At 41.4% G+C, this 24,103-nt stretch overlaps 1 protein-coding gene across 1 annotated transcript; it reads left to right on the top strand.

Moving 5' to 3' along the window:
- R3HDM4 (R3H domain containing 4) lies at positions 1-24,103 on the top strand. Its single transcript, XM_070732701.1, has 8 exons — positions 1-104; positions 2,732-2,886; positions 6,427-6,545; positions 11,215-11,338; positions 12,757-12,842; positions 14,730-14,815; positions 18,411-18,466; positions 23,412-24,103. Exons 1-8 carry the CDS (start codon positions 16-18, stop codon positions 23,513-23,515), a joined length of 819 nt encoding a protein of 272 aa, XP_070588802.1. The 5' UTR covers positions 1-15; the 3' UTR covers positions 23,516-24,103.

Genomic DNA, 24,103 nt, shown 5'->3' with positions numbered 1-24,103 from the left:
GCAGGCCGGGCAGCGATGGTGGGGCTGAAAGGGGGAGCGGCCGGAGGGCTCAGCGGGAACCCCGAGGAGCGGCTGCCTGGAGTCCCCCTGGACCGGCCCTACGGGTGAGTAGGAGAGTTGTGGTGGGCGCTCCGCAATTGCCTTTGTGTGTGTGTATGTGTGTCCCCCTTTCTTGCATTGGATTCAGGTCCAGGGAATGGAGCCCCTTCCCTTCCGATAGACTGCCTTCCCATCTGGAGGCTCTGACGTCTGATTGTAAAAAAAATTCCACCTATCCAAGTTCCAGGATCTTGAAGGTCGGGAAGGCAACAGCTGTCATCCGCTGCCTTGTTTTTTGGGTGATGTCTTTCCTCCTAAACGTGGAGGGTTCATTTTTTGAGAGTTAATAAAACTCCTCCTTATTCCAAGTCTGTTTTATTTAGAGTTAGAGCCTTTAAATGACTCGCTCACCAATTCCTTGGGCAGGTGAGTTCTACAATACACATTTTGCTGGTCCTATTTGTCAACCTGCCACTTGGGACGTCTGTCTGCCATCTTCGATTGTATTAGTACTTTATGCTTTTCTATTGTTTTTTAGTAAGTACACACAAAACAGACCTGCAACAAACATTTGGGGCATTTATAGCCCCTCTTCTGTCAGACAGTGTTATAGGATGTATGTGCAGTACATTATACATTGCTTTGTTAATGTTAGGATTGCATAGTCTTTATTTATGCTATAAATAAAGTTACTTCAGGAACCTTTATTAAACCACTAGACCAGTGTTTCCCAACCTTGGCCACTTGAAGATATTTGGACTTCAACTCCCAGAATTCCCCAGCCAGCAAATGCTGGCTGGGGAATTCTGGGAGTTGAAGTCCAGATACCTTCAAGTGGCCAAGGTTGGGAAACACTGCACTAGACGGTATCCGCCCAGAGTCCTTTGGGAGTTAGGTGGCATAGAAGTCCAAGTAATTAAGTAAATCAATCAAACAGCCAATCAATCTCCATGAAATTTTATTTCATTTATCACTTCTTTCTTTTAGCCAATTATAAAACTTATTCCAAATTTTATAACAATCCGATTCCTCTTTTCCTTCCAATTTCCTTGTTAGCATATCCATTTCTTCACAATCCATATTTATTTTTAATTATCATTTCCTCATTTGGTATCTCTTTATTTTTGTCTTCGTCTTACATAGTGTACAGTACAGTGCTTTATGCCTTTTTGATATGCCAGTTGCCTGAAATTAGGAAATTATGATTTTATTTTATGGAAGTAATAATGTACAGTATTTTCCTACAAGGAAAAAAAATCCCACTGCATTATTTCCTATCCATTGGATAGGATGGCATTCTAATATTTTAACTTTTTAAACTTCTGCCCACCCGTATTTTTATTCAAAGATTGAGGAAATAATCAGCCATCAGATGAAACTGTTTCCACCTACCTACAGTGCAAACATCCTGAGAATTATGTGTATTGTAGACTAATACAATGTATTAATTTTGGGTATAGTCCTTATTATTTTCCACCTTTATCCATTTCATGGGGAATATTCACCATAATTATTAATTGGAAACTTCGTTTATTAATAAAGAAATAAAATTTACTGGACATCCATCTTAACATAGGGTAACTGGGCAGCTTACAGTTATTTGTGTATATAATTTAAATAGCCACTTATTGTAGCAACTCTGGGCAGCTTCCAACATTTAAAAACAATGCAGAAACATAATATAAAACACAAACAGCCCAGCAGTCAAATCAATCCAGGCAAATAATAACTATAGGTTCTCCTGCTTGAGTTGCGGGCTGGACTAGAAAACCTCCAGAATTTTCCAGATCTTTCTGTTCTGTTCTGTTCTATTGTGTTCTATTCCATTCTGATTTTAATAAAACTCAGGCTTCTATTCCCACAAACACAATTCACATCTTTAAATCCTATGTCCATTCCCTACACACACACACACCAAAAGAAACCCCTTGGTTGGCGAGAACCAATCTAAATTTAAAGGACTGGATTACAAAATATAAGGCTTCATTGCACATACCATAGAATGCAATAAACCAATGTCACTTGATGCGTGTTGACTCAAAAATAAAACCCACAACTTTCCTCAGTGCTTCCTCTCCAGAGTGGTCAGATTGCCACATTAACAAAATGTTTTCTTGTAGTCTGACTATTGAAGATGCAGGTGGCTTGCACTGATCCAGATGGTAATTATTCCCATTCTAAAAAAAAAAAAAGTTAATACCAGTATTAATACCTCTTGTTAAGCAAACAGGCAGTTGAGCTCAAAATTTCTTTTTTTTTAAAGTGTGTATTGGTAAAAAGTTTTTTTATATATAAGTTTTTTAAAAATTATTTTTTTAACTTGAACATATCCTCTTCCATTAAGCAGTATGTCATCTGGGTACAGCAGTTGCAAGATAAAAATATAGACATGGAAAATGTGTGTAAGATATAAGCATTGTTCATAATAGCTCAATAAATCCTCCATGTTTAAGAGCAGCCTACCCCAAAAAAACTCTATGCTAGGAGAAGGGCAGGAGAATCCTACAGCATCTCTTGTTTTTCCTAGCCATTAATGAAAGTTGCTTTAGGTCCAGCTGGGATTATTTATTGATTAGTGTGTATTTATTTATTTATTTTGGCAGTTAGCTGTGCTGGCCCTTGAAGCATTTGCCAAAAGAGAAGATAAAAGAGTCTATAAAGAGTTAAACCTTTGTAATTTTATCTCTTGCAGAAGGATTGAAGATTGTTTGCCCCCTCTGGCCACCCCTTCCGCCAAGAGGTTTTCTCCAGCGAAACGGAAGCAATATTACATTGACCAAGCCATTCGCAACTCGGACCTCATTCCCAAGGCTAAAGGGAAAAAGAGCCTCCAGAGGCTGGAGAACAGTAAGTGGTTGATAGACAGGCTTTTATAGCCCTTTGGTGGCTAGCTGTTACCTCTTGATTACCTTTAGATTATAGATCAAAACCAGAGCAGCCTTTTCCAAGTGTGTTTCAAAGATTTGAGCTATTAACTTGTAACAACCACAATTACGGGGACTGAAAATTCTGATCTTTGAAAGGCTAGTAGTTCTGGCTCACCTGAAAACCATCATAGACCCCATTAGACCCCTTGCGATTTGCCTATCCAGCAAATAGATCGACAGATGATGCTCTTAATGTGACTCTGCAATACATCCTACAATATCTTGAATCTCCAAAGACCCGTGCAAGGGTCCGTTTGTTTGTTTGTTTGTTTGTTTGTTTGTTTGTTTGTTTCATTTCATTTCATTTTATTGGATTTGTATGCCGCCCCTCTCCGTTTGTTTGTTTGTTTGTTTGTTTGTTTGTTTGTTTGTTTATTTATTTATTTATTTATTTATTTATTTATTTATTTATTTATTTATTTATTTATTGTTAGAGTTGGAAGGGACCATGCGGGTCATCAAGTCCAACCCCCTGTCTAACCAGGAACCCTATAGCATCCTAGCCAAATGGCAGTCCAATTTCCTCTTTAAAATATTCAGAGTATTGGAGTTCACAACATCCGCTGGTAGGTTGTTCCACTGGTTGATCGTTCTGACCGTCAGGAAGTTCTTCCTTATTTCCAGGTTGAATCTCTCCTTGGTCAGCTTCCAGCCGTTGTTCCTTGTCCGGCCCTCCGGTGCCCTGGAGAATAAAGTGACCCCCTCCTCTCTGTGGCAACCCCTCGTATACCTGTAGACTGCTATCATGTCCGCTCTGGCCCTCCTTTTCTCTAGGCTATCCATGCCAAGTTCCCACAGTCTCTCTTCGTAAGTCTTGGTTTCTAGACCCCTGATCATTTTGGTTGCTCTTTTCTGCACCTTCTCCAGAGTCTCAATGTCTTTTTTGAAGTGTGGTGACCAGAACTGAACACAGTACTCAAGGTGTGGTCTGACCAGGGCGTAGTAGACTGGTATTATCTTTGTAGACTTCAGCTCAGCATTTGATACCATCATTCCAGATATTCTTCTAACTAAACTACATCAGCTAGCTGTACCTGACCACACTTGTAAATGGATCATAAGCTTCCTAACAGACAGGAAGCAGCAGGTGAAGATAGGCAAAATCACATCAGATACCTATACAGTTAGCACAAGACCCCTCCCAGGGCTGTGTGCTCTGTCCACTTCTCTCTATATACCATTGACTGCATCTCAAACAAAAAAATCTCTGTTAAACTACTGAAGTTTGCAGATGATACAACAGTGATTGGTCTCATTTGAGAAAACAATAAAACCGCATACAGACAGGAGGTTGAACAACTAGCCTTGTGATGCAATCAGAATAACCTTGAACTAACTACACTCAAAATGATGGTAGACTTAGGAGAAACCCTTCCATTCTACCACCTCTTGCAATACTAGACAACACAGTATCAACAGTACAAACCATCAAGTTTCTAGGTTCTATCATATCTCAGAACTTAAGAATTAAAATGGACCTAACATCAAAAACGTCATCAAAAAAGCACAACAAAGATTGGTCTTTCTGTGCCAACCTATGTTATGAAAACAGTATCACTATATGATCTTTATGTCATTTCAACAAATTTACATTGGTAATTTCAGGAATTTCCATCTTAGAAGGAGTACTCTGGCAGGCTTTCAAATATATTTTAGTTCACAAGGCAGTGTTTAAGTGTTGTGATGAGTAATGAGTTTGTAATGCTGAAACTCAAAGAAAAAACACTTGTATCCAATTGCACCACCATTGATAAATTAGTAACCTGATTGCTAAGTGAACCTGGCTTCCCCATTGACTTTGGTTGTCAGAAAGTTGCAAAAGGGGACCACGCGATGCCGGGACACTGCAAAAACAGTCACGATGAACCAGTTGCCAAGCATTTGGAATGTTGGTCACATCATCATGGGGATACTTCAAAAGTTGTCACTGTGAAACTTGTGACTGTCATAAGTCACTTTTATCATAAGAACATAAGAAGAGTCATGCTGAATCGGGCCAAAGCCCATCGAGTCCAGGATTCTGCATCACACAGTGGCCCACCAATTGTCCATGGGGATCTTGAGCATAAAGAGAAGGCAAAACCCTCCCTTTCCCTTGACCCCCAACAAATGGTCCCCAAGGGAATCCTGCCTGCCTCAACCAACATAGGACATCTGTTTCAATAACCACCGATACACTTAGCACCCATGAATCTGTCTAATCCTGCCTTGAAGCTATCCAGACTGACAGCTGTCACGACCTCTTCTGGAAGTTAATTCCATAAGACAATTACCCTCTCGGTGAAGAAATATTTCCCTTTATTTGTCCTCACTTTCTTACCTATGAGCTTTAGGGAGGGCCCCCTCGTCCTAGTATTGTGTGATAGAGAAAATAATTTTTCTCTATCCACCTTTTCTATCCCATGCATGATTTTATACACTCCGATCAATTCACCCCTTCAACACCATCTTTCAAGGCTGAAGAGACCAAGGCGTTGCAATCTGGTATCATAAGGGAGGGGCTCCATTTTCTTGATCATTCTTGTTGCCCGTTTTTGTACCCTTTTCCATTATATCCTTCTTGAGATGCAGTAACCAGAACTGTACACAGTACTCCAAGTGTGGTCTCACCATCGATTTGTACAGAGGCAATACAACACTTGCCGGCCTATTTTCGATTCCCCTCCTAATCATCCCCAGCATGGAATTTGCTTTTTTTACTGCTGCTGCGCATTGGGTTGATATCTCCATTGAGCTGTCCACCAAAACGCCAAGATCCCATTCTTCGGTTGTCTCAGAAAGCTAGATCTCCATCAGTTGGTTGGTATAATTGGGGTTCTTTGCCTCGATATGCATAACTTATCCGTGCCATTGTAACTTTGAACCATCACTAAATAAACTCTTGTGAGGATTACTTGTATGGTGTATGCTTCTGTATGCTTCAACCAAGTCTGGTACTTAAAGGCACTGCATACATATCCTACCCATTTGGTTTTATGATTCTAGGTCTCTTACCAGCATTTGTCACCTGATCCCTGACATTCAAGGTATCACCCTTCCCCTCCCTTTTTTTAACCATGATATTTTTCTGACAAGCTATAGACTATAATACATATTTTATAAAACATCCTAGACTTAGAACATCAAATCTTATAGTGTTGTTGTAGGAAAAATATGAGCGGGAGCATTAAATATGTAAGCTCCCTGGAATTGACCCAAATCAACCAATCAATCAATGCAGGGTAAACCAAGTACAGTAAATAAGAAAAATTATTAATAAAGATAAATAACTGAGTCTGACAATAACTTTTAATTGGTAGGGATTAGAAAACCCAAACTCAAAAATGTTTAAAAATACAATATTTGATTCTATTATTCTATTGTAATCCACAAGTGGCTTTCCATTCTCAAAATAATTTACAATAGTTATAATTACATGCATGAAGCTTCACATTTCATTATTAATTCTGTACATTTCTAGCACGCTACCTAATGACCCTCCTTGAGCGGGATGACTGTGCCAGTGAAGATGGAGATTTTGCCCATCCTGCTCCGCCCAGCATTTTTACCGAAGCCTGCAGTAATGAGACATATATGAAGGTAAGGCTCTCTGTCTATTTTTTTTTCCTTTAGCTGATTCATCTTCCTTGGAAACAGCAACTCTCTCCAAGCCCAGTTTTGCATTTTCTGTTCTTAAGTGACATCACCAGATGGTGATGTGGTAGAGGTTGAAAACATAGCCTTCAGGTGAGGATTTAAGTCAGGAAACATGAGGAGCCTGCTCCCAAAGTGATGGTATGAGAATAAAATAAGATGAAGATGTGACAGTATCATGCCTGTAAAATCATGTCTTTATTACAAAAGATTGTTTGTAATTTGGCTCTGCAACCAAACAAGACAGGCATAGATTTTGACAGATAGTTAAAACCCGCAGAAAAAAACAATTGCTACCAATCTACCTTCCATTGAGAAACTGCACAGGTGAAACTCGAAAAATTAGAATATTGTGCAAAATTCATTTACTTCAGTAATGCAACTTAAAGGGTGAAACTTAATATAGGAGAGAGACTCATTACACGCAAGGCAAGATAGTACAAGTCGTGATTTGTCATCGTTGTGATGATTATGGGGCATGGCTCATGAAAACTCCAATTCCACCATCTCAGAAAATTAGAATATTACATGCGATCGGTAAAACAAGGAGTGTCCATAGAACAATATTGGACCTCTGAAAAGTATAAGCATGCATATGTACTCAGAGCCTTGTTTGAGTTCTGCCTCAATGCGGTGTGGCATGGAAGCTATCAGCCTGTGGCACTGCTGAGGTGTTATGGAGGACCAGGATGCTTCAATAGCGGCCTTAAGCTCTTCTGCATTGTTCAGTCTCATGTCTCTCTTGGCAATGCTCCATAGATTCTCTATGGCAGTGGTTCTCAACCTTTCTAATGCCGCGACCCCTTAATAGTTCCTGATGTTGTGGTGACCCCCAACCATAAGTCTAGCGCCAATTCTCCCAACAGAGCTTGAAGCTGATTGGCAGGAAGATCAGAGGAACACCCCCATTGTAAACGCCCGATTGGTCGGATTGTAAAAATATGTTCCAAGGCACCAGAATAGAAGCTTTAGTTCCTAACACCATGGGAAATTTGTCTTTTCCCATGGTCTTAGGTGACCCCTGTGAAATGATCATTCGACCCCCAAAGGGGTCCCGACACCCAAGTTGAGAACCACTGCTCTATGGGGTTGAGGTCAGGCGAGTTTGCTGGCCAACCAAGCACAGTAATCCCATAGTCATTGAATGAGATTTTTTTAAATTGATTGATAATAAAAAACAGCATGTAAATCCAATACTGTACTAAAACAACTAAAAAACCCTTATTGTAAAACCAAACATACATACAAACAAACATACCATGCATAAATTGTAAAGGCCTAGGGGGGAAAAATATCTCAGTTCCCCCATGCCTGACGGCAGAGGTGGGTTTTAAGGAGCTTACAAAAGGCGAGGAGGGTGGGGGCAATTCTAATCTCTGGAGGGAGTTGGTTCCAAAGGGCCGGGGCCACCACAGAGAAGGCTCGAAGGGACCTTGCTGATCTTCTAGTCTAGGGGTAGACAAAGTTGGCTCTTCTATGACTTGTGGACTTCAACTCCCAGAGTTCCTGAGCCAATCAAGCTAGCTCAGGAATTCTAGGAGTTGAAGAGCCATAGAAGAGCCAACTTTGGCTACCCCTGTTCTAGTCCAACCTGAGATCAGGGATAGCTAAACTTGACAACTTGAAGACTTGTGGACTTCAAGTCCCAGAATTCTCCAGCCAGCCTAGCCTGCTGGGAGTTAAAGTCCACATGTCCTAAAGTTGATAAGTTTGAAGGCTTCTGCCTTATATCATCCCAGTCAAACAGATGCTCATTCTGTATTTGAAAACTTCCAGTGAGGGAGCACTCACAATTTCAGAAGGCAAGCTGTTCCACTGATTAATTGTTCTAACTGCCAGAAAATTGCTCCTTACTTTTAGGTTGGGTCTTTTTTAAAACAAACTTCCATCCTTTACTCCTTGTCCTGCCCTCTGGCGCTTTGGAGAATAACTCAATCCCCTCTTCTCTGTGACAGCAGATTTTTCTGCTCCGAGTTCTGTCCTACACCAGCCATAATGTCTGGAAAAAGCAGAAATTGAAATCTGGTTGGGGGAAGGCTGGAATAATTACCGTGTTTCCCCGAAAATAAGACACTGTCTTATGTTAATTTTTGCTCCAAAAGTTGTGCTACGTCTTATTTTCCGGGGTGCCTTATATTTCTCAAATAAGACAAATTCACAGGCAGAAAAGCTGACACCCCGAAATAAAGTGTACCGTATGGTACCCTGATTACGGTACGGTACCTGTCAGTATGGCACCCACACACACAAACGACGGCACTTACCGGTATATGGTACAACAGTATACTCCCGCTATTGCAGCTTCCGGCCACCAGAGGAACTAGTCTACGCACTGTAGTGGAGACTGTAATGGCGGTGAGACAGCAGCAGACAGTGTCTGCTGTACTAGATGGTACAAAGCGATGGAAGGGGCCAGCAGGGGACGCCACATTATTACAGTACCGCTATGAACAGCTTTGAATGGTACCGTATGTTTTTCCACCGTACCGTATGTAAACTTGACTACACCTTATTTTCGGGGGGTGCCTTATATTAGCAAATTCTGCAAAACCTCTGACATGCCTTACTTTCGGGGTACGTCTTATTTTCGGGGAAACAGGGTAGCTAGTTTTGAATCCTGTTCCCCAAAGAAGAATTGAGTGGCAGGCCTCTAGGAATGAATGCCTGGTAGTTTTTTTAACTTTTAAATTTAAAAAAAAGTGGAGTGTTATCCAGGAGGGTACCTTGTGTTGGATGTGGTACACTTAACAACTTGGTGATGCAACGTGTGAGGAATGAGCACAAGGGAAGGGAGTTGTTGTGTGGAGAAAGATAATGGAATATTACAGGATGAAGTGTTGCTTAGTCACACTTCAGGCATTCATACTGTGCGGTAGATGGGTGGTGTTAGGTTTTCTTAAGGTGCCATGGAAACAAAGGTCTTTTGTGTAAACCTGGGTATAAGCGGAATGGCAACAAGGTTGTGATTTGGAAGATGATGTAAGAAAAACGACACTCCCTACTAAGACAGTGAGGAACAAAACTGAAAAAACATGACTCAGTCAAGAGTGGTGTAGCAGTTACGATGTTCAACTCCCAGATGTGGTTGCAGCTACTGTGTTATTTCCCAATCCAGAGTTTATCCAGTGGAGTTTCTCCTACAGGGTTGTTGTGCAATAAAACTGAAAGAATCCATAGGGTTGGAATGGAAGTTGAATGTCTTCTAGTCTGGCCCAGGAACCCTCAAATCCTCCAGGCCAAGGGTCAGCAACCCAAGGCTCTGGAGCCGCATGTGGCTCTTTCAACCCTCTGCTGCAACTCCCTGTTGCTGGTCAGCTCCACAACTAATAGGTCTTTCGGTTAGGACAGGTAGAGGAAAAAGGATGCCGTGCTAGGAGGAGAGATTATAGTGGGGGTATAGATTTCTGGTCAGCAGAGGAAAAAGGACGCTGCACTAGGAAGAGGTCTGCACTGGTTGCCGGTCAGTTTCCGGTCACAATTCAAAGTGTTGGTTATTACCAATAAAGCCCTTCATGGCACCGGACCAGGATACCTGCGAGACCGCCTTCTGCCGCACGAATCCCAGCGACCGGTCAGGTCCCACAGAGTTGGCCTTCTCCAGGTCCCGTCGACTAAACCATGTCGTCTGGCGAGACCCAGGGGAAGAGCCTTCTCTGTGGCGGCTCCGACCCTCTGGAACCAGTTCCCTCCAGAGATTAGAACTGCCCCTACCCTCCTTGCCTTTCGTAAACTCCTCAAAAACCCACCTCTGTCGTCAAGTGTGGGGGAACTGAGACATCTCCCCCTGCCTATGTAGTTTTAGTGCATGATATGACTGTATGTATGTTTTTTATATTGGGGTTCCTTGTTTTTCGATTTTTTATATGTACAATTGCTATTTTAGATTTTAAATTATTAGATTTGTCAATACATATTGTTCTTTATCACTGTTGTGAGCCACCCCGAGTCTGCGGAGAGGGGCAGCATACAAATCTAATAAATAATAATAATAACAACAACAACAACAATAATAACAATAATAATAATAATAATGGAGGAGACAGACTTCCTATCAGCTCCAGAACTGGAAGGAGAACCGTAAAGAATGTGTAGAACTGGATCCAGTACTATGAGTACTGTCTACAAACTTTTCACCTTACGAACCTCCTCCCAGAACCAATTAAGTTCCTAAGACAAGGTATCACTGTAATTGTAAACAAGGATTTCTTCAAATTTGGTTTATTGACCAAATCAGCTAAGTTTATATAACATCTCAAGACATAAAACTTAATAAATCAGAACTGAGAAGCTACTTTGGGGTTAATGTGGTTCAGTATGATGGCTTGCATGTACTGTATTTATGGTGCCTAGTCAACTGTGAGTTAGTAAACACATGTAACAAACAGAGTCTTTTAAAAGCTTCCCTTTGAAGCGAAAACATCTCATCCTTTCCATTTACTTTACCTCCATTAATTTAATTTAATAAGGTAAAAATTACCCCTTGCTGGAGCCGTCAATGAAGTGGTTGGTGTGTGGAACACAGTGTGATCCAGAGCTAAATTTGTTTTGATTACTGCAGATGGCAGAGGGGAGGAATTGGAAATGGGCTTATATTATATATTTATATGTTTCTAAGATCTGGAATGATTTCATGAACCGGTCCGGGGAAGAACAAGAGCGAGTCCTTCTGTATTTAGAAGAGGAGGCTTCAAAAAAACCGAAAAACAAATTTCCTGATAAAGCTGAGGTCAAGTGGAAAGGTACGGAAAATTCATGCATGGACATTACGAGCAAAAAAAGGTCGTATCTGTCTTCCTTCAATATACAGTAGTCTAAAGCCTTGGATATAAAGCAGGGAGTTTGAACAGGAGGAAGACAAGGAATTTTTGTTTTGCTGGTTAAGAATAGTCATAGCACTTAGACTTATATACCATAGTGTCCTCTCTTAAACAATTTACAGAGTCAGCATGTTGCCCCCAACAATCTGGACCCTCATTTTACTAACCTTAGAAAGTTGAAAGGCTAAATCAACCTTGAGCCGAAACATTTAAATATGTTAAATAAGAATCAGGAGGGGGAAGTGTTTTTAATAGGAAAGTGAATACAAGAACAAGGTAGCACAATCCGAGGTTAGTTGGGGAAAAGATCAGAAGCAACGTGACAAAATATTATTTTACTAAAAGAGTAGTAGATGCTTGGAACAAACTTCCAGCAGAGGTGGTTGGCAAATCCACAGTAACAGAATTTAAACATGCCTGGGATAAACATATATCCATCCTAAGATAAAATACAGGAAATAGTATAAGGGCAGACTAAATGAACCATGAGGTCTTTTTCTGCCGTCAATCTTCTATGTTTTTATGAGCCGGCCAGGATCAAACTCTTTGGCAGTGGGAATGCAGAGTTAGCTTGCAATATTGCATTCTAACTACTCTACTACCATGGCTCTTTATGAATGGAACATCCATTATCCAAGACTAGTATATCTGTGAAAATCTTTTTTTAAATTAATTTTTAACAAATTTATATACACAGAACATAAAACAGTGCATAGTGAAATGTGCCCACCACCCAGACACACACACATTCCCCACCACCAAATCGGGGGTGTTTCTTGACCCAAGAGCAATATATCTATTTACATATTCTATCTGTGAAAATCAATCCAACACTTAGAACTTCATTTTATTTATTTTTTATTTCTTTGTTTTGTCAACTTCTAAGTATTGGTGGTATACAAAGATATAGTAATATTTATATACATGAAACTAGGAAAAAAAGAAATATTAGGACAGGGGATGGAAGGCACGCTGGTGCACTTATACACGCTCCTTACTGACCTCTTAGTAATTGGGAGAGGTCAACAATGGATAGTCTAAAGGAAAAGTTTTGAGGGTTAGGTGATGAAACTACAGAGTCGGGTAGTGAGTTCCATGCATCAACTACTCGGTTACTAAAGTCGTATTTCCTGCAGTCTAGTTTAGAGTGGTTTACTTTAAGTTTGTATTGCGTTCGTGTGTTGAAGCTGAACTTGTAGGCTTGTGGTTGAAGTTGAACTTGTAGGCTTCCAAAATGTATTGGCTTTGCCCAGGAAGAATGAGATATTCTTCCAGGATTTATTTGGTGTATTTTTGGTGTACATGTTTCCCCCTGTCACTTTTCTTCCCTATTGTTACAGAGCATCTTCCGTTTACACCCAAAGACTGTTTCCAGCGCATCAGCCGACGCTTACGCACCACCCTGAAACGAAGTCGGATTCCCATGGTAGGTTATTCTATAAATCTATAGGCAACAGCAGAAGTGGCTTATACAGGTAGTCCTCAACTTAGGACTGGTTGCATAGCGATTATTCAAAGATACAACAGGCTACTTTTGTCCTGGATATAAACTTCCAACAGCGGCCACCCCACAGTCACATGAATGCATTTTGGGTGCCCAGCAACTAGCCTGCATTTATGGCCATTTGCACTATATAAGAATATCCAGTGTGTCTGGAAAGATCTTGTTGCAGTGATGAACTGTAACATTTTGTCCCCTTTATTTTTGTTTGGCTTAGATTGTTCAAATTGCTATTTTTTTCCTGGATCTTTGCCACAGACCTGTGAGGTAGACCCGTAACTTGCACCCATATTGCAGAAAACTGAGGATAAAAGCAATCCCACTTTATGAGGCCTCATGTGAGTAGGAAGTGTTCTGCCTGACTGGGCTCAGGCAATGCGTAACAGTCCAAGGAAAAGAAATCAAACACACACATGCTCTGCTAATCAGCAAACTTTTATTAAATAAACAAAAAAGGGTTACTCAAAACAGTCCTTAGTGTCAAGAAACAATGATAGTGCAAGGCTTACTTCAGCCGCATACAAAAACACAGGAAAAAACAAACAAAGACAACCTGGAATGATCAAAGATGTTTCAGGAGTCCTTTTGAATCTTTGGAGCAAACAGCAAGTCCCAGAGGTTTCACCTCCCACGTGTCTGAAAAAGCTGGGTTGAAAACTCCAAAGGCACGGAACAGAAACTTCAGAGCAGGAACCACAAAATAACACAGATAAACAGCCACAGTTTGCCTTGTGCCTTTGTTCCCTTTTATACCTTTAGCCCTCATTAAGGGAACCACACCCAGCCCAGGTGTGATGACTTGTAATACTCCTTCAATCGATCCCTCCTTTGCATAGCTCTTCGGCTACGCAGATCAATATATTGATCTGCAGAAGAATCCAAGGACGAAAGACTGTCTGAGGGACTGCATGCCAAATCCCCTGGGCTGTCTGCTGAATCCTGCGAACCAGTGGCCTCATCCTCCTGGCTGTCTGCCACATCTTCCTGGCTATCAGCCAGGCTTTCGCACTCACTTTGTGCCGCGTCTCTCCCATCTGTGGGAGCAACGGCTGGCCCAGGCCCAAACACAACAGGAAGCATAAGTGAGATCTGAAGTGGAGGCGTTCTGATCAATAGCTCTATTTCTGATCCACTCTGTTGCACCAGTAAATATATGAGCAGAGTAAATATGTTGCTGCTCCTTGTTGTAGATTATAGATCAGTATTTTTTATTTTTTTTTAATATAATTTTATTCACAAATAAAACAATGGTGCAATTCAAAAAGACCAATAAACAACAATTGAAACATACAGATAGAAAATAAAAGAGAAGAAAGGGGGGGGGGGGGAGAAGAAAGCAAAAAGGAAGAAAGAGAGGAAAAAGTAAAAAGAAAAAACGGTTACATGACATACCGTTATCTTCTTATTTACATCTCTGGTGAATCAAAAAGCAAAGTCTGTGTGTCTCGTTATTATTTTATCTAGTCCGTACATCAATTATTTACATTTTCAGTATGTTATTTGCAATTATCAATTATGTCCATGTATTATTTACTTATTTATTGGTTGTTCCTTCTGGTTTCAAACCATTTGTAAAAGTTTTCCCAAACTATAAAAATCTTTCTCTTGTTTATTTTGTAGTATTTTTTTAACCTCAGCAATTTTTAAGATGCTGGGACTTCAACTTCCAGAATTCCCCAGCCAGCTTGGCTGGCTGGAGAATTCTGGGAGCTGAAGTCCACACACCTTAAAGTCACAGTTAAAAAAAACAAAACACTGATGTAGACTTTCCCCGTTGTAGATTGGAACAGCTTGTTGTTGTCATTTTTACAGGAAACCCTGGAAGGCTTGGAGGAACAGTTGCTGGCCTTTTTCTCCACTAACCCTCAAGCTGTCTACACAGCTATGATGGACAATAGGTAAATATTGCTGACTGCTATTCTCAGCAACGACTTCAGTGGCGTTTAGCACGCAAAGCTTGACCAGACCATCAACTAGTGTGTGCATTTTGAATGTTGAAAGCCTGTTAGGATGTTCTCCTTAAATGGCCACTATTAGAGTTTACAAGATGGCACCTGGGATGGGCTTAGTCAGTCACCAAGGCCTCCTCTGATACCCTAGAACAGGGATAGGCAAAGTTGGCTCTTCCATGACTTCGCAATTCAAAGTGTTGGTTATGACCTATAAAAGCCCTTCATGACACTGGACCAGATTATCTCAGGGACCGCCTTCTGCTGCACGAATCCCAGCGACCAGTTAGGTCCCACAGAGTTGGCCTTCTCCAGGTCCCGTCAACTAAACAATGTCGCTTGGTGGGACCCAGGGGAAGAGCCTTCTCTGTGGCAGCCCCGGCCCTCTGGAACCAACTCCCCCCAGAGATTAGAATTGCCCACACCCTCCTTGCCTTTCATAAGCTGCTTAAAACCCACCTCTGCCGCCAGGCATGGGGGAATTTAGATACTCTTTCCCCCTAGGCCTTTACAATTTTATGCATGGTATGTCTGTATGTATGTTTGGTTTTATAGTAAGGGTTTTTAACTGTTTTAGTATTGGATTATTATTATATGCTGTTTTATTGCTGTTGTTAGCCGCCCCGAGTCTGCGGAGAGGGGCGGCATACAAATCCAATAAATAAATAAATGATGGGATTGGCCTATAGCAGGGGGTAGGCAAGGTTGGCTCTTCTATGATTTGTGGACTTCAAATCCCAGAATTCCTAAGCCAATCATACTAGCTCAGGAATTCTGGGAGTTGAAGTCCACATGTCATAGAAGAGCCAACTTTGCCTACCCCTGCCCTAGAATGTTTGTTATCTCACCAGCTTCTTTTTCTTTTTACTCTCTGAGTAATTCTGGACCAGACCACTCTCTTCTTTTTAGTTGCTGAACCTGCCTATGGGACTTAGAGACTATTTAATATATAAATGAAGATATTGCTTGAGGTCTGACTCTTCATTCTGTGGGCGGCAAGCTTCCCGTTTCCTTTTTAAGTTAAAATAATTTATGATAATGATAGTAGCAATAATTAGGTAAGGATGAGTAGGACATCTACTGAGTGCCAATGGAACTATCCAAAATCACTGTAGTTTTCCCTCAAGCTAAAGAGCACTCAGGTCACACACACACCTTAAAAACAAAGTCACACATTTCTTCTGGAGCTTTGAAAGTTTGATTAAATTTTCAAACACTCGTCCCTTGGATTTATCTGTGGCCAATTTGATATACAGTGGTCCCTCGATTTTCACGGGTTCGAACTTCGCGAAACGGCTATACCACGGTTTTTCAAAAATATTAATTAAAAAATAGTTTGCTGTTTTTTCCACTATACCACGGTTTTTCCTGCCCGATGACATCATATGTCATCGCCAAACTTTCATCTGCCTTTAATAAAAAAAAAATTAATAAACTTTAATAAATAAACATGGTGAGTAATGATCTAAATTGTTGCTAAGGGAATGGGAAATTGCAGTTTAGGGGTTTAAAGTGTTACGGGAAGGCTTGTGATACTGTTCATAGCCAAAAATAGTGTATTTACTGCCGCATCTCTACTTCGCGGAAATTCGACTTTCGCGGGCGGTCTCAGAATGCATCCCCCGCGAAAATCAAGGGAACACTGTAATACTAACAATGGAAGGGACCTTGGAGGTCTTCTAGTCCAACCTCCTGCTTTAGGCAGGAAAGCCTACGCTACTTCAAACAAATGGTTATCCAACATCTTCTTAAAAACTTCCAGTGTTGGAACATTCACAACTTCTGGAGTCAAGCTGTTCCACTGGTTAATTGTTCTAACTGTCAGGAAATTTCTCCTTAGTTCTAAATTGCTTCTCTCCTTGTTTAGTTTCCATCCATTGCTTCTTGTTCTACGCTCAGGTACTTTGGAGAATAGGTTGACTCCCTCTTCTTCAAATCTGTCCCAAAGACACTGCTTTAGAGTTAGAATTAACTCCACTATCGGTCATAATTACTATAGAAACTTTGAATGTGTATTGTCTATTCTCAATCTTTTCTTCCCCACTGATCCCCCTTTTCTGGCCACGGATCCCTAAGAGATTTAAAGCACTAGACTGGATCAAATATTCATGGGTCCCCTGTGACAATATTGCAGGCCCCCAGGTTGAAGATCACTATTCTAAGTAGCCTCTTAAAGTGGATAAGGTTTGATGTACTATTAGAAACATAGAAGATTGACGGCAGAAAAAGACCTCATGGTCCATCTAGTCTGCCCTTATACTATTTCCTGTATTTTATCTTAGGATGGATATATGTTTATCCCAGGCATGTTTAAATTCAATTACTGTGGACTTACCAACCACGTCTGCTGGAAGTTTGTTCCAAGCATCTACTACTCTTTCAGTAAAACAATATTTTCTCACGTTGCTGCTGATCTTTCCCCCAACTAACCTCAGATTGTGTCCCCTTGTTCCTGTGTTCACTTTCCTATTAAAAACACTTCCCTCCTGAACCTTATTTAGCCCTTTCACATATTTAAATGTTTCGGCTCAAGGTTGACTCAGCTTTCCAACCTTCCAAGGTGGGTAAAATGAGGATCCAGATTGTTGGGGGCAGCAATCTGGATTGTTGCCCCCCTCAGAGAGGGTCCGCAACTTGGGCGTCCTCCTCGATCCACAGCTCACATTAGAGAAACATCTTTCAGCTGTGGCGAGGGGGGGCGTTTGCCCAGGTTCGCCTGGTGCACCAATTGCGGCCCTATTTGGACCGGGAGTCACTGCTCACAGTCACTCATGCCCTCATCACCTCGAGGTTCGACTACTGTAATGCTCTCTACATGGGGCTACCTTTGAAAAGTGTTCGGAAACTTCAGATCGTGCAGAACGCAGCTGCGAGAGCAATCATGGGGTTCCCAAAAGTATGCCCATGTTACACCAACATTCCGCAGTCTGCATTGGTTGCTGATCAATTTCCAGTCACAATTCAAAGTGTTGGTTATGACCTATAAAGCCCTTCATGGCATCGGACCAGAATATCTCCGGGACCGCCTTCTGCTGCACAAATCCCAGTGACCGGTTAGGTCCCACAGAGTGGGCCTTCTCCGGGTCCGGTCGACTAAGCAATGTCGTTTGGCGGGACCCAGGAGAAGAGCCTTCTCTGTGGCGGCCCCGACCCTCTGGAACCAGCTCCCCCCAGATATCAGAATTGCCCCCACCCTCCTTGCCTTTCGCAAGCTCCTTAAAACCCACCTCTGTCGTCAGGCATGGGGGGATTGAAATTTCCCTTCCCCCTAGGCTTATAGAATTTATACATGGTATGTTTGTATGTCTGAGTGGTTCTTTAAATTGGGGTTTTTTAGATTATTTTTAATATTAGATTTCTTTACATTGTCTTTTTATTGTTGTTAGCTGCCCCGAGTCTTCGGAGAAGGGCGGCATACAAATCTAATAAATAAATAAATAAATAAAATAAACATGCAAATAAGTTTAAAACTATCAGAAGGGATTTCCCCTTCGCGGATTCCTAAGTGGAGCTGTTAAAATGCCATTTTCTCTCTTTCTTGCAGCTTTGAACGGCTACTCCTCCATGCCCTCTGCCAGTACATGGACCTCGTCTCTGCCAGTGAGTAACTACACTGTAATATACATGTGTATTTTTATATTTTTAAACTTACTTGCCTGTTGGTTTGCTGCTATCTCTCCCAACCAGTAAGGGCTAGGCCACAAGGAGCTGCCTCCCAGTTTACAATCTATCCTTCCAGGGAGAAGTTTAATCAGGGCGTCGTTTTTCAATACTCATTTAAAGGGACAGTGCAAACGTTAAGTAAGAAGATTCTCAAATGCAATCATTCCAATATAGATTGTAGATAGCTTGGCTATCTAGCAAATGTCTCCATAAATACAAAGAGCAGAAGTTCAAAATTAATTAAGTGAAGTTAAAATTAAAAACTGGCGCCTCTCATAAATTGTAGATAACATCTTGGAAGCAATATGACCTTCTTCCAGGATATTTTTTGTTTAGTTTGGAAAATTTACATGCCGTCCTATTGTTTTATAATTCCTGGGGCAATTTCTATCAAAGATGCTGGTAGGAAGCACAGATAAGTATGGTATGCTGGACTGCTTATTGGCTGTAGTTACTGTTCTAATCCAGGCCTACGCAGATTGAAAACAAAGGAGGAATCCACACGCTGATATTTCAAATCAATCTTTTTATATGGAAAGCATCATTTATACAAGCCAAATTCATGAATGTGAGTTGATCTTGGCAGCTACTCAGTGAGAGGGGTTAAAAATAACAAGTCCAGCGGATAGGCTGCTGCCAAAGATCAAAACTAATTGCACATTCCTTTATGAGATAAAGATTCTTCAGTTTCATTGATTTACAGTTACAGCTTCCCAGATTCTCCGTAGACAATTCTACTCCAAGGATTTTACCAGAGAATAACAGTTGGCTAGAGTAACATTGCTGGAACCCCAAACATCAACTGACTCCGTTACAAAATGTTGAAACTCCACCCCGAATTTCCCATCCATCACCCTTAAATACCTATGGGGTCAACAATTTCCTAGTTACCAAACTACAGACTACTTCTTTTCTCATACAAGTGTTCTTGTCTTTTTCTTATTTGTTTGTTTGTTTGTTTGTTTGTTTGTTTGTTTGTTTGTTTATTTACTTACTTATTTACTTACTTACTTACTCACTCACTCACTCACTCATTTATTGGATTTGTATGCCGCCCCTCTCCGTAGACTTGGTGCGGCTAACAACAGTGATAAAAAAAACAGCATGTAACAATCCAATACTAAAACAACTAAAAAACCCTTATTATAAAACAAAACATACATACAAACATACCATGCATAAATTGTAAAGGCCTAGGGGGAAAGAATATCTCAGCTCCCCCATGCCTGACGGCAAAGGTGGGTTTTAAGAAGCTTACGAAAGGTGAGGAGGGTGGGGACAATTCTAATCTCTGGGGGGAATTGGTTCCAGAGGGCTGGGGCTGCCACAGAGAAGGCTCTTCCCCTGGGTCCCGCCAAATGACATTGTTTAGTTGACGGGACCCAGAGAAGGCCCACTCTGTGGGACCTAACTGGTCGCTGAGATTCGTGCAGCAGAAGGCGGTCCCGGAGATAATCTGGTCCGGTGCCATGAAGGGCTTTATAGGTCATAACCTATAGTCTCCTAAAGCAGGCATCTAACAAAGGCTCGTGGTCTTCCTCATCCTCTTAAGTCAGACCCTATTGTTATTGGTATATCTGCCACCTCTGGTGGTCTTTCAGGTTCATCCAGGTCTATTTCTCCCCCACTCTCTGCATCAGCTGGCAAAATCACTGGCCCAGGATACCAAAATGGGCCTGGCTCATCCTCCTCAGAATCTGACATTACCAGAGTTGGTCAAGGACCATTCAGAACAGTTACTAGGCTGCATAGGCACTAATGGCAAAAAGAGAGGATCAGTTTTACAGCCAAACAGTTTTAAGAGTTTCATGAAATTTTGCTATGTTGTCCTGCTCAACCGTATCCTGCAATATTATAAAAGTAGGGTAACATAGGTTTAAGTTTTTCTGGTCACCTGCAGATTTTCTGCAGCCAAAGCATATGGATGATTAAGTTACCGCCCTATGACCGGTACACTGCAGATATTTTAATATAATTTAGGCACTGTTATTTTTTTTTCTTCCCTACCCCATGTATAGATAAGAAAGATAACTTTCCTTCACCCCGTCTGCAGTGGCTATAATTTTAACTGAGCCACTGCAGATTTTATGGTTTTTTTCTGCATCGTTTAAAAAGAAGAACAGTTATTCAGCTTTTGGAAAGGAAGGTAGAGGGCTGCTAGAAACTGCTAACCTGCACAAATGGTTATTCATTGTGTGCTATAGCTTCAGTGTGTATGTAATTAGCCTGGGTAATTGCAGACTTGGTCACTGTTAGCACGCAAAAGGGCCTTTGAGAGCGGAGAAAGGACTTGGCTCTATCAAGACCATCAAAATATCCATGGGGGCGTCAGAATTTGCAAGATGACAGGCAAAGGAAGCTAGTCGAAACCTTGCCCCTTTAGACACACCTATAAAAGAGGGGGGGGCCCACACCCACCGTCTTGCAAATTTGGATCCCCTATATACCTTCACTTCTCCATGCATTATGGAGTCTTCGGAGAAGAATGGCATACAAATCTAATAAATTGAATTGAAAAATTGAATTGAATTATCCTTAGGAAAGGAGCTGGTTAAATCTTGTGGCATCTTCTTCCCATGGCACATTTGCAAAACTAAACAAAGCATTACAGCAGTATAGCGATAGGTAGAAACTAATCAAGGAGAGAAGCAACTTACAACTAAGGAGAAATTTGTGAATGCTCCAACACTGGAAGTTTTAAAGAAGATGTTGGATTACCATTTCTCTGAAGTGGTGTAGACTTTCCTGCTTAAGCAGGGAGTTAGACTAGAAGACCTCCAAGGTCCCTTCCAACTCTGTTATGTGTTGTGTTGTGCTGTGCTAGGCTGTACTGTACTAATATAATGTAATGTAATGTAATGTAATATGTAATATAATATAATATAATTCTGCCGCACGAATCCCAGCGACCAGTTAGGTCCCACAGAGTGGGCCTTCTCCGGGTCCCGTCAACTAAACAATGTTGGTTGGCGGGGCCCAGGGGAAGAGCCTTCTCTGTGGCGGCCCCGGCCCTCTGGAACCAACTCCCCCCAGAGATTAGAATAGCCCCCACCCTCCTTGCCTTTTGTAAGCACCTCAAAACCCACATCTGCCGTCAGACATGGGGGAACTAAGATAATCTTTCCCCCTAAGCTTCTACAATTTATGCATGGTATGTTTGTATGTATGACTGGTTTTATAACAAGGGTTTTTAGCTGTTTTAGTATTGGATTTTTATATTCTGTTTTTGTCACTGTTGTTAGCCGCCCCCGAGTCCACAGAGAGGGGCGGCATACAAATCCAATAAATAATATAATATAATATAATATAATATAATATAATATAATATAATAATATAATATAATATATATAATATAATATAATATAATATACGGTAATATAATATAATATAATATAATATACATTATATTATATTATATTATCGTATTAATGTGGTGGAATGTAGCCTGGATTCGCAGGAGGGAGGGTTACATTCCAAAGGAGGAAAAGGCAGTGAAGTTTAGAAAGTTTGGCTGGGAGAAAGAGGCTGAGGACAAATGAAGAGCCGAGGTGGCGCAGCAGGTAGAGTGCAGTACTGCAAGCCACTAAAACTTGACTGTAGATCTGCAGGTCAGCAGTTCAAATCTCTTCTCCGGCTCAAGGTTGACTCAGCCTTCCATCCTTCCGAGGTGGGTAAAATGAGGACCCAGATTGTGGGGGCAATATGCTGGCTTTTTTAAGAAGTGCTATTGCTAACATGTTGTAAGCTGCCCTGAGTCTAAGGAGAAGGGCAGGATAAAAATTGAGTGAATGAATGAATGAATGAATGAATGAATGAATGAATGAATGAATGAATGAATGAATGAATGAATGAAAAAACAAACTCCTCCCTAGAAGTTCTCAGAATTCTTCAGCCAGCATGTTGGCTGAGGAATTCTGGGAGTTGAAGTCCGCACATCTTAACCTGGGCAAGATTTAGAAACATTGATACAGGAAGTGGACAGTGCGATATGGAGTGCACATGATATAATAAATATGTTCATAATCTAGTCAATGGGCTCTGCATTTTTTTAAATTGGCAAATACATGGAGATGCCCTGTCTGTCTGAGATATATATATACACTATATATGTAGATTGTTCTGAGTTCGGGTTTTGTCCCGTGTAATATTTTGAGTGTCTATGCGACGATTCTATATTTTCAGCAGCACGAAGCTTATAACTTCAGCCTGATGATGGTGAATGTGATTTCACCGAAACGTTGCATACACACTCAAAATATTACACGGGACAAAACCCGAACTCAGAACAATCTACATACATATACCCGTGAAAATCTACGAAAACAAATATATATATAAAATGTTTTTAGCTGAAATTTTAAAATTAAGGGAGACTAGGATGGTACCATTTCGACCTTGTTTTGGCCTCATCAGCTAGCCACACCCTTCCTTACTGGGATTCGATCTGGCAGCTTCTGTCTTGTAAGGCAGAGAATTTACAGTTGAGCCACCAGGCCTGATCCCTCCAGCTCTGTACCAGGGAGGGGCTATATGTTTTTTTATGTCGGATCACCCTGGTATATTGAAGAAACGTCACAGCTCCTTTTTGCCTCTAGGCCCAACCCAGGACCATTTCAAGGCAGTTAATATATTCATAGCCGACAACTATATTCTGTATGTATCAAATGTTTTTAGCTGAAATTTTAAAATTAAGGGAGACTAGGATGGTACCATTTCGGCCTTGTTTTGGCCTCATCAGCTAGCCACACCCTTCCTTACTGAGACAGTGGAGTAGATCTGCAGCCCCCAGCTTGGTGGCATACACTCTTAGCACCACTAGAAAGCAGGTGGCATGAGTTGGCTTTTAACATGTGGCTTTCTTTTGAACATCTCTGCCCTCAGGTTCAAACTATGACGGCAAACGCCAAATGAAGGTTAGCAACAAGCGCACTATCTTTTTGCCTCCTGAGCTGCTACTGTCCACCTACCTGGAGCAGATGATCTGATACCCAGCAGAAAAGGAAGTCCATGTTTCACTTACCTGCTTTGGAGATGTCTGCTTCCATTGCTGTGCAGCATTCAACACCAATCACTTCACACGGGGGCTGGGTTTTCCCACCTTCAGATCCGCCAATCTTGCAGACTGATATCCTGTTCTGGAACTGGGATCTTGTTGCCATCCACAGGTTGTGTATGGTTGCCTAGCAACTGTCCATCTTTCCTCTTTGCTGCTTCGACACCTGGAAGGCCTCAAAGCTCCTGGATAGGAGTGAAGGCAAATTGTCTTAAACCCAGATAGGGAAACTAAAGCCAGGCCTATGGGATCTGTGACATCCAAGCATTATAAAACTACAAATCCCAGCATGCCTTGTGGCCATCTCCAGGCTGGGCCTTCTGACTGAGCAACTAAGGGAGGCCAAAGCAGGAAGAAGCCCCCACCCTCATAAGTTCAAATATTTTGTTTTGCTTCTTTTAAAATCTTCTACCCAGGTACTATCCAGATATGCTGTAGGGCAAGGGTAGGCAAAGTTGGCTCTTCTGTGACTTATGGACTTCAACTCCCAGAATTCCTGAGCTAGCATGATTGGCTCAGG

The sequence above is a fragment of the Erythrolamprus reginae genome, chromosome 1 (genome assembly GCF_031021105.1).
Source record: "Erythrolamprus reginae isolate rEryReg1 chromosome 1, rEryReg1.hap1, whole genome shotgun sequence".
In the NCBI taxonomy this organism is placed as follows: Eukaryota; Metazoa; Chordata; class Lepidosauria; order Squamata; family Dipsadidae; genus Erythrolamprus; species Erythrolamprus reginae.
Note: the sequence above shows the minus strand (reverse complement) of the source record. Positions and strands in the feature narration are given on the sequence as shown.

What these genes read in the sequence shown, in the direction of transcription:
- R3HDM4 (XM_070732701.1), top strand. Translation starts at nt 16, where the DNA reads ATGGTGGGGCTGAAAGGGGGAGCGGCCGGAGGGCTCAGCGGGAACCCC. An exon ending in CCTCCAGAGGCTGGAGAACA is followed by an intron (nt 2,887 to 6,426) that starts GTAAGTGGTTGA and finishes GTACATTTCTAG; the next exon opens with CACGCTACCTAATGACCCTC. An exon ending in ACAGCTATGATGGACAATAG is followed by an intron (nt 14,816 to 18,410) that starts GTAAATATTGCT and finishes TCTTTCTTGCAG; the next exon opens with CTTTGAACGGCTACTCCTCC.